General features: G+C 37.5%; 1 protein-coding gene across 1 annotated transcript; it reads left to right on the top strand.

The window, feature by feature from the left end:
- Window positions 1-2629: 2629 nt before the first annotated feature.
- LOC106958029 (histamine H3 receptor-like) lies at window positions 2630-11513 on the top strand. Its single transcript, XM_015049718.1, has 3 exons — window positions 2630-3349; window positions 3794-3960; window positions 9063-11513. Exons 1-3 carry the CDS (start codon window positions 3103-3105, stop codon window positions 9819-9821), a joined length of 1173 nt encoding a protein of 390 aa, XP_014905204.1. The 5' UTR covers window positions 2630-3102; the 3' UTR covers window positions 9822-11513.
- Window positions 11514-11886: the final 373 nt, after the last annotated feature.

Raw genomic sequence — 11886 nt, 5'->3', positions numbered from 1 at the left:
ATGAATGTATGGCAAAAATGGGTTGAAGAAAAAACGGTGACGTTAGAATGAAGCAAGGCTAAAATCCAATTTTTCTGTGACAACTTGTTTCCAGTTTTTTTAAATATACATTTTCAAAGGAATTATTCATATCAACCCTCAACTTCAAAGCGGAACCTGTCAGAGTCAACTGAAAAACAGGTTTCACTGATCTTTGTCACTTACTTTATATTAATACAGTTATCGAGAAACATGTGAGGAATCTTGTTTTACTTTTTTTCTACCCTGTACCAAGTCTATACGCAACAAACATTTTTAGAAGAGTAGATCTATATGATTTTTGTTTTACAGTAGGGCTGGATTTACAGAAGCTGCCGGAACATGCGTCGTGATCTTTGAAGAATCCACTTCAAAGCTTTTGTCAATTGGCGACTTAAGACGTGCACCGGATAGGTTATGGGTGAATTTTTACCGTGATTACTGTAGACGGGAAGCCATACGCACAGTATGATAGCATCTGTGCTCCAAGCCAGCACCCAAACACAAACACTCGATCAGCGGAGTGGCAGAGAGCCACAGCAGGGCTCGGTATAATTGGCAGCACTAGAGCCTTTGTGGATCCTCCGTGACACAGCTTTGTCTCTGAGTGCCCTCGACATTTAAATAAGTCTCTGCTTTTGGATATTCAGATCCACAGGCTGCACCTGTTCAACTGATTGTTTCCCCCAAAACCGATTCTGTTTAATATGTATGTGCTACTTTATCCTATTTCACACTAGAACGAAATTGTTATTGGAAGATGAATAGAAGAAGACGGATTTCACCAGGAAGAAAACAATTTATTAAAGTGCAGTTGCTACACTTAATTGCATGATCTTTGGTTTGACATAGACATTGGGCTGGAATAACCTACCTATTACTTATGACATTTAAGAATCTGTCGCAATTTTTTTAAAAAAGTGGTTATATTTTGCATATAACAGGGAGCAAAATGTCAAAAAAAAAATTCCTAATTTTGTCAAATGTTATTACCATCACGGCTCAGTTGTTTTCCGTGACATCAACAAATACAAATTATGTATTTGAATTAAAAAGAAACACTGGGGGGGAATTTCACATTTTATTATCCTGTTTTAGAGCTAGTCAGAACCTTAGAATTGAAATAACCGATTTTGCTTCGAATTAATATTTTTGAAGGTACTGCAATAAAATAATCAGTTCAGGTTATCATTTATGTGTTCTCAGTGAGGCAAAAGGCCCAGTGTGGATCAAACAGCACAGCGAAGTCATTTGTGATAAACATACAGAATCTTATTATATTTTTGAAAACACTGTGCTTCCCCAAATCTGACACAAATAAAGGTTCTGAATTCAGATGAGTTACATAAATTTATAATGATTTTTAATACAGAAATATAAAGTTTTTTAGTTTCCACATTTCACTTTTCTGAAAAGTTAACTGTCTGTGGTTGTCTGTCTTGAAAGTTGACAATTCCAGTGGGTGGAAATGTTCAGACAAAGCAAGAGTTGTTAGAGACCATTAAAGTTTTTTGTTTCTTTTAGAGTTGACATACATCGTAAATTACTGATGCATCGTGTATAACTGAAACATCATTCACCTTAGTACGCACAAATATTTAAAGTGCTTTTTTAACCACTGAGCAACAGAGAACAGATAAAACGTCTGATTGTTCTTGTTCAACAGTAGGTTAATACAAGAAATGTGACACTTGTTGCCCATATCCTGGGTCTGGTTGCTGGTGGTAACTGTTGAAGGACTGACTGGGTGCAGTCCACTCCCAAAAACTCTTAAATGAGATTTATTTGAATGATTTTTCAAGCCTGCAGGTGTCCCTGTTGTGTGTGCTCATTTTTCTACTGAACTTTTTCCTTCCACTCAACCTTAATTTTATACATGCTTTCATATAACTCGATCAGCCAGGTTCTTTAGCAATAACATTTTGCAGTTTTCCCTCCCTTTGGACTGTTTGACTGTTGAGGAACTGCCTTTATGTAAGAAATGAAACCATATAAGTTGTACTTTTTGAATTGACTTTCTGAAATCGACTGTTGAGCAATATTAATATTTATTGAGATGCAGGCAAAATCCTGAATTACTTCACCTGTAAATACTTTCAATAACATACAGAAGTTTCACCTTTGAAATGAATTACTGAAATAAACTTTTGTAATATTCAAATTTATTGACACAAACTTGTTTTGCAAAAGGCAGTATAAAAAAATGAGGGTTAGGTGTTATTATTTTTCTTACGTGGGAACTTTATTCTTATTATACATTAAACTCTATTCTTTGATGACTTGAAACAAATTATCCATGCAGTTTTTTTTAAATATAGCTACCTAATAAGCTAATGCTTCCCAGGTTGACTATCTTATAACTTGTGTTCTATGAGCATTTGTTCTAATTCAAACAACATAAAAAAAATGGATTTCCTGTGCCGTTAACCATCCGTCTCATACCCCATGTACTACAGGAGAGAACAAATGTGTGTCTGCCAATCAAATATGAAGATTTTCATCAAGGGAAATATGTCTGAGTTAAACAGTGGAACATCCCGCTGTGTTGATTCACATCATGAGGCTGACATTTGAATAAAACAGATTAGGCACTTTGGGGTGTTCACTGTGCTGAAATGCCAGTATCAGTGGACAATGACACTGTTTTGTATGATTCTTCTTAACACAGCCATATTTATGTTTGTGCTTAAGGGGATAATATTTATCCTTAAAAGCAACGCTAACATTCGCGGGATTACAGAGCTGGATTTCCGGTGCTGATTCCGCTGAAAAGCAACAATATTTCCGCATGAGTGGCAGAGGGTGCCATTTAATGCCACCCTGTCACTGCAAATCGTGCAGAGGTATTGCTCCCAAACGTGCGTAAACTTCATCAGGTATCCAGGCATGCGTTATGGAAGCGCGTCTTGCGCTCTCTCGTGGATATTTCCGAGCACAGTGCTCAGTTTCGTCGGGAAGCCCGGAGCTTTCGGAGCACATATGGGGGTGTTGATCGCAGTTGTCGTCCGCCAGGCACCTGTTGCTGGTTTATTATTTTCGTTGGCACTTGCCTGTTAAGGATTCTAACCACTTAACGTCTCCACCATGTCGGAGGAACACACTGATTCCAACTCCAGCGGGTACTATTTTGACAATCCCTCAACGCGAATCCAGAGCAGCTTCGTGTTCTCAGGACCCATATTTGTCATTCTGATGGTGATGATGGTGACTTTGGTCGTGGTGATAGTTCTGGGTAACGCGCTGGTCATTTTGGCTTTTAAGGTGGACAAGAGTTTGAGGAGACAGTGCAATTACTACTTCCTGAATTTGGCAATCTCAGATTTTCTAGTAGGTGAGTTCAATCTTCTAATCTTCCTAAGTAGAGGATGTAATAAGAAAATAGTAAACTTTTACGGTTTCTTACATGAACATGTGTGTACTTTTCCTTAGCCTGCCAAATGCAGTTCTGGAATCCTCTCAATTGGTTATGTCCCTCAAATCAGTCCAGTGTTCCCCAGTTTTATCCAGTCATTATCTACTGCTGGGTGGATGGAGGGAAGGAATTAAAAATTGACATATTTAGACACTAATAGTTCCTGAGGTTATTTTAGCAATAAAAAAGCCTTCTGCTGCTATGATATTTTTATTCTATGAATTTTGAAAATTTATGTTTTGCTCTAACGTGACACAAATACATTTATATCAACATGTTACATGTTACAAAGTGCTTTAAAAAAGAGCATATTATACTGTCTGGCCTTATGTTTTGGTTCTATTCTTCATCAATTTTGTGTAGGGGCGTTCTGTATCCCCGTCTATATCCCCTACATCCTGACAGGCAGGTGGACGCTGGGTCGAGGGCTGTGCAAGCTGTGGCTGGTCACGGACTATCTGCTCTGCTCGGCATCTGTCTTCAGCATTGTGCTCATCAGCTATGATCGTTTCCTCTCTGTCACCAGAGCGGTGAGTGGAACATGCTGTTCCTAAATATCTTAGAGTCAGCCAGGTGAATTTCAGCATCTGGCAGCCCACATGGATGATTTAAAGTCGACCTAAAAAGTCTACACAGTCTAGGTTTTTTTGTGAAAAATGAGACCACTATAAGTCATTTCAAAACTTTTTGTTCTTTTTTACATTTAATGTGATACAATTCAGCTGCAAAACAAAGAATTCCAGGCGTCGGACTTCTATTTATCTTTTATTTTGCCAGGAAAAACCCCACCACAGAGATTAAAAACCTCAACCTCAATGAACCAAGGTGATCTTATTGTACAAAGGTACCAGTCAGCAGAAGGGTGCTGAAAATAACAACAGCACATTATCTATTTACCAAATCTCTGTGAAGACAATCATTCATAACCGGAAAAAATATGGGACAAGCAGGTGACACTAGAAACCTGGACATTTCTTCAAACTGAAGGAAAAACTAGATAACTGGTAAGAGAGGCTGCCAAAATGACAACAGCAACTTTGAAGAAGCTGTGGGACTATAAAACCAATGTATTTTCTTTCAAAGAATACATCCTTGGTTGGCTGAAATCTCCTGAAACCTTGTAGATATACTTTTTTTTTTAATTTTCTGATACACCAAAAGTTAAACTTTTGGCCTCAATTTATTTGCCACAAAAACCACACTGACCATGCAATATATGCACAGTGAAAAGTGGTGAAACTGTTTTGTTTTTCTTTAATCAAGAGGGATGAAATTATGAAAATGTGCCAGTCATTGAATATAATATTTTTTTTATAAAAGCCTATTTTTGGAATAGCTCAGTAAAAGTCTAGACAGGGTAACCTGAAAAGACATCATTACAATTTTAAGCATCTGCACAACTTTGCCAATGACTGATGACAGTTTTGACTGCAGGGGCTCAATGTTTAATAGAGAGCCATAGCAATATAATTAAGTTTGAGGTATATTTATTTTAAAGCTGCAGGTCATGTGTACACCAACATGCAGTGGAAACAACTGACTGTCATACCAAGTTTACCCAGAGGGATTGATAGAAAAAAACATGAAATCGAGCAACCAGAAAACAATAAATAAACAAACTAGACACCAACAACAATAAACACATAAATATTCCATCAATACAAACTGAACAAATCTTAAGTCAAACAAAAGAATCAACCAAATGTACCTTTTAGGCCCCACCCTGTTGAGGAGCCAAACCAGGTATAGATGAGTGCAGAGCTTTTTCCACTTTACAGCAGCACTGTAAACCTTATAGGTTAAACCAAGAGGAAAATAAGGAACATCTTTGTTTTTTACTGTTTCATCTGAACAAATGTGTTTCTTCAGTTGAAATATAAAGAATATCTGTCACTTTAAAGGCAAAGAAGGTTTCGAAATCCTTTTATCGCCGTCTTATTTTCCACATTACAGAAAGCCACACTTTTCATTGGGCTGTGTATGCTTTTCTGTCAGCCGTCTTATGAGGAAGAAAATAACCAGGGAGAAAGTCAAACCAGAACTGACTTTGTGTCCCAACTTCTCTAAAATATAAAAACGTCCTCTTAAAGAGGTTCACTTTACCTATTCAGACCCAATATAAATCTTTTGATCAGAATATTCATAGCTTGTGTGCAATGTTTTTTTTTTTTTTATTATTATCATTATGTCTGACGTGACTCAAAGACCAGTGGTTGGGGCACGGCAACCACGTCCTCCCAAACGTGTCCATCTGTGAAGGTTAATAACTCCTGACCCTTTCAGGCCTGGTGCCACCACTAATTATAGTTATTCCCTCATGACAAAAATAGAAAAGTCAGATTATGACTTTGGGAAAGATTGGCCGTCGGAAATAAACACAAACATGACAAATCATTGTCAATGGCCTCTAATTTTTCATTTCAAAACTTAAAAATTTTTCTTTACATATTTGTTCTGTCACCCACGTTTTATCCATATATATATGCAATAAAATATGCATATATTTTTAAGCCTTTCATCACCTCCGGTAGCTTCTTTTTCTGCACCTTTTGGACATGCGTAACCCGGATGACTGTATCCTATTTACCTCTGTGACAACTCAAAAGGTGGGATGATGCTTGGCACAGGAGACAAAGAGAGTGCTCTGTCTCCTTTCAGAGGCAAACACTTAACATCAGAGCAATGAATACAAATAACACCAGAGAGAGAGTGAGCCTCTTCTTTAATTAGACAGCTTTGATCATGGAGGTCCTCCTCCGTACCATGGTCCCTCCAACCTGGAGAGATCAATCGCTGCAGGCACAGGCCGCCTGCAGCCGACCAACATTTTCCTAAAAGCATTTCTCTCTGAACATTGGGAGACAAAGGGCTGTCAGCAGTCAGAGACACAGTTTGTCTTTGAAAAGAAAAGGTGGAGTCAGATGACACACAGCTGGGATGAGAGAGAGAGAGAGAGCTGTCAAAATCTCACAGCTTTGGAGAGGAAACATCTTTTGGTTGTTAGTTTCATCGATGGAATGAGTTAATAGTAATTTGACAGAATTATTAGACATGTCTTTAATTGATTTTTAAGGTTTGGAGCATTGCAAAAGAATGCTTGCAGCCTAAATATTTCCAAATTTTCCAAAATTTCAACCACAATGTTGGATGTAATTTATTGGGATTTTTTATTACTATTTTTGTAAAAGGCCCAATGCAAAATAGAGCATAATTTTTAAGAGAAGGACCAAGGACTTGAGTAAATAGTTTGATTTACATCTATCTATCTATCTATCTATCTATCTATCTATCTATCTATCTATCTATCTATCTATCTATCTATCTATCTATCTATCTATCTATCTATCTATCCATCCATCCATCCATCCATCCATCCATCCATCCATCCATCCATCCATCCATCTATCTATCTATCTATCTATCTATCTATCTATCTATCTATCTATCTATCTAGCTGCAGATAGATAGATAGATATACGTGTGTGTAAAATAAAACAAACAAAAGACAGTGTAAACCTATAATGCCTTTATTGGAGGCTTTTGCCATATTCCATTTCGAGTATAGTGAGATTTGTGGTTGTCATGGGGAAATTATGAAAAAACCTCAAGATGTATGATGTATGAATCCAAGGCATTGAACATTATAATTCTTGGTTTCGGCAGATGATTGACATGCAGCAGGGTTCGGAGTCAGGTACAAACTAATTTGTACAAACACAAGTGGATCCAGGTTTAATATTCTCTGCACTGAAGCTAATTAGAAAGAAGCACAGTGAGACATTTTCAGAGGAGCTGGAGAGGCTCTAAAGTCTGCTGTCCGCTGAGAAGGGACGCGGACAGGGACGCAGGATGTGACATTAATTGAGACGAGTGGTCATGAGAGGTGCTTCATTGGCTTAATACTCATTCACACACTTTTAAACACTACATGGTGTTGGATTGTTGGACATGGTTTGTCTTGATAACCCATAGTCAATGTTCATTAGTCAAGAGTTGGCTGCCGCATAGCAGGCTTTTAAAATTCCTTTAATAGTTCATTAAGTTGTGAAGTTACTCAAAAGCTAACATTAGGCTTTCAAAATCTTTTATTATTATTATTATTATTATTATTATTATTATTATTATTATTATTATTATTATTATTATTATTGGGAAATCTAGCTCTTAGTTCTGTGGTATGATCAATTTAATTGCATGATTTATGAACTTAGTGGCTTAAAGGTCTAATGTTTTTTATCCTTACTTTTCTCTTATTTTTTTCTCAATGCTACAGGATTCATGCTGGTCCATCTCTGTTCTACGGTTGTTTTAAGGTTGTACTGAAAATAAAAAAAAATACTTTATAAAGAGCATTTTAAGGTAGATGTAATAATAAGTTTGCTTTTTTTTAATAAATTATTTACACAGTTATTAATTAATTATGTACAGACGATGATTTTAATGATGTTTTTAATTAAGCCTTCGTTGTTAATTATGATTATTTTCTTGCCTACAGCTAATGAAAACATGACATTCAAGATGTGATTATTACTTTAGATTAATTAAAAAAAATACAGAAATGTGGACTTAATGAAAGATTTGTTTATGATCTGCTTGAAGGATGTATTTTCAAACGGTCAAAAGGTCATTTTAATCTAATAAGCATAATCAAAGCACATATTGCAATTTATTGAACGTTACCATGCATGTGTCCTTTTGTTAAGAAATTATTATTTGTAGAAAATCATGCATTTCAGAATTGCCGGCACCCCTGTCATTAATTGGTAGTGCATTCTCTTTGTCGACACAACTGCATTTAGAGAGAGTACTTTTTAACAATTCTTCTTTGCATAATCTTTCTGTTCCTTTCAGAGGCCTGGGTCCTGTCTTATGCTCTCTTCTCTTAAGCTCAACTAAAAATCATTTATTGAGAGGATTTGGGGCTACAGAGTGAGATGGCCTTTAAAAAACAGCTGATTTTGTGTCCCTGTGTTAATATGGCTATGTTTTTTAAATTATTCTTATCCTAACAGACATGGGGGAAAATACATTTTTGTTTTTTCTCTGAGAGCTCATCAGATGTCTTTTAAAGATTTGTTTTACGATGCCATACACCTTAACAAAGTTTCCAAGGCCTTTGGAAGAGAAACAAGCCTTCAGCATCACAGATCTCCCACCATGCTTCACTGTGAGCATAAGACTTGAAGCCTCTGTTTGCTGCAGTTCTGTCACATCTGGAGATTATTGTTTTTAACCTTGCTTTTTCAACAGATTGCAAATAAAACATTTCAAATAACTCTGACCAATTTGAATTAGTAAAGTAAAATTCCACCATCCCTAACCCCCCCAAAAAAAATCATTTTAATCTATTTTAAAAACATTTTATACCAACAGTGGTGGTACAACATTAATTGTAGAAAATCAATCAGTATTTTTTTTCCTACTGAACAAATTATTTTAGTCCATGATCACAAAAAAACAAAAACAAAAAAAATCTTTATATTATCAATCAATCTATACACAGCATATATTATTGCTGTTATGGTTACAAAAAGAAGGCATTTGCAGCTGTCTTTGTAATATCCAAAGACAGTGGCACTAATTGCAGCTTTATCCAAGTGATTTTTCTGATTTATGCTTATTTTTCCTGCAGGTAAGTTATCGAGCCAGACAGAGCATGACTCATCAAGCCATAATCAAGATGATTGCAGTCTGGGTGCTGGCCTTTGTCCTGTATGGGCCTGCTATCATATTCTGGGAGCTGGTGGTGGGCAGAAGCCGCGTGCCAAAGGACGAGTGCTTTGCAGAGTTCTATTACTCTTGGTACTTTCTGCTAAGTGCCTCCATGTTGGAGTTTTTCTCTCCTTTCATCTCGGTGGCTTTCTTCAACCTCAGCATTTACCTCAGTATACGCAGGAGAAGGCGCCACCATAGGGAGGCCCAACTTCAGCACCAGCTTCAGGCAAGTGAACCGGCCTCTGCCCAGACAGAAGGCATCCCTCTATCCCACAACTGGGGATTTGGGATAAAGCTGCCTGGAAGAGGCTCCTTCCACTCTCAGACCTCCTCCCCTTGTTTGGGTAAACTGGATCCCTCAACCAGCAGGGCTGCTCAGCCTAGCCGTCTGTCCAGGGATAAGAAAATCGCTAAGTCCCTGGCCATCATAGTATGTGTGTTTGCCATCTGCTGGGCACCATACACCCTCCTGATGATCATCCGTGCTGCCTGCAGAGGGCGATGCATCCAGCATCACTGGTATGAGGTCACCTTCTGGCTCCTGTGGCTTAACTCAGCTATTAACCCATTCCTGTACCCACTGTGCCACAGTAGCTTCCGCAGGGCCTTCAGCAAGATCCTCTGCCCAAAGCGGTACACAACTCCGCCTTCCTCTGCCCTGCGCCCTGGCCAGTGACAGGAAGACACTGACAGACAATGTACCAAAACAATTGATTGAAAGCAGATTATAATAATCTGTGTCCAACAATTTGTCATACGGGTCGTAATTGAGTTTCCAACTGCATTTTGTAGTGTTTGATTGATTTTTATTTTTTATTTTTTTGTATTTAACAGGAAGGAAATACTTTCTCATGTGCATATTCACAAAAGTAAATATTATTGTTTATTTATCAGAAGTAAATGCACCTTTTAAGTAGCTCTTTGCCATTTGTACAAAACAAGAAACATCTTAGGAGTTGAAGATGGAGATTTTTCATATGCGCTAGAAAAAAATATATATAATGGAGCCATGAAATATGTTGATTTATTTATTGTTTGTGTCAGTGTCCGTATCAGTAGAATATGCTCTATATATCCTTCATAAAAATTATATTTTAAAATGATGTTTTAAGGCGTTGTCCTCTACATTGAATCCTTGCCAAAACTGGATGATGACATGCCAATATCACCCTCTGCTGTCAGAGTGGAGGAAACAACACAGCACTTTTTCACATTTTGTCACTCTGCTTCTACAAGCTCCAGTGTATTTTATTGAGATTTAATGTGATAGACTAACACAAGGTGGCAATTAGTAGTGTTCTTCTTTGTAGAACCAGCTAATTCTACAATTACAGCACATTGTCAACCAGAAAAAAAGTGTCTTTTAGGTCCTATCTTGGTTGGATTCCAAACTTTAACTGGGCCATTCAAGAATAGGGATATGCTTTTATCTAAAGCTTTTCATTTAGCCTTTATTTTAATATTACTGTGCTACTTGCCACTCTTCTACAAAAGACATAGCAGTCTTGTAGACTGACAAAAGTTCCTTACAATCCGCTCCTTATCCGCTCCTTTTTGTTAACATATTACATGAAATCCCAATGAACTATGCAGAAGTTTGTAGTCGCAACATGACGGTGTATAAGTCGGAATGAACCGTCAAACAAAACTTATTCTGTTCCTGCTGCTATGCTTTCAGTTTCCTCATAACCATCGACTTTAGAGGTTTATGAGCCTCTTTAATTTTATGGGAGGCATCAAATGATCTTTTTCTTTGTCTGAAATTCATCAGAAATAGATATTCGACCGCGGGAGGATTTGGAAACAGTTTACAGTATAAAAAGGTGTGCATATCCTCTTGTACCACTAGATGTCACCATTAACCTTTACTGTGCAATAACGTATTGAAGCAAGCTTTCAAAATGTTAACACTTTTCAACAGCTTTACCGGGTTTACTTTGATGTTGCTGTGTAAATTTGTTGTTTAAAAGAAAAAGTGTATTCATTTTTACGATAATGACAATAATGATCACAAGTGGCTGCGCTCCTGCAGCATCCTCCGTATGGTCTTCTTTAGATATAAATATGTTATTGTGGCATGTTCTTCGCTTCAGCTGATGTTGCAAACTGCCTGAGATAGCCGTTTTGGAGTTGAATGCTTTGTATTTATCCTTTAACAATAATACACATTGATAGTTTAAATGTTATCCACTTGGCTTTAATGAAAGACCTCTGATTAAAATATATATTTATCTATACATTTTTGTTTCACAGGAATGCTAGTGAAGACTTTCATCAACACACTTATCTCAGACGCTAGCTGATGGATTTTGTGGAAAGCCTGGGAGGAAATAATTAAAATGGATTTCAGCACTTCACTGTGAATGACCACATTGTGCCCTATCGTTTCTGGGTTTGTGCCAAACGCATACTACTTTTGTTTGATGTGTGCATGAAATGCTGAGAGTGCAAAACTGTTTTCCGATACCTCTGTCTCTATGTAAGCTTGATTTGATGAGATTAAACATTTCTCTCTCCGGATGCATACTTGTTAGACCTGTAATTATGCCTTTGTGTCAGATCCTGAGGATTCATTTGCAGGTGTCTGGGTCCCAAAGGGGACTTGCATTGCTCAAATTGTTGCTGTTGCCTGTGTGCACATCTGGCCCCCTGGTCAGGTGCTGGGAATAAGGGCACAGCTGCAGGGAACAAAGCCTCTGCTATGCTCCCCTCGCCCCCCATCCCACCTCTCGCTCCCCGTT

Source organism: Poecilia latipinna, unplaced genomic scaffold (assembly GCF_001443285.1).
Source record: "Poecilia latipinna isolate Pla-1442-1.1 unplaced genomic scaffold, P_latipinna-1.0 Scaffold957, whole genome shotgun sequence".
NCBI classification, from domain to species: Eukaryota; Metazoa; Chordata; class Actinopteri; order Cyprinodontiformes; family Poeciliidae; genus Poecilia; species Poecilia latipinna.
The sequence above is the reverse complement of the archived record's forward strand: the minus strand, read 5'-3'. Positions and strand labels throughout refer to the sequence as shown.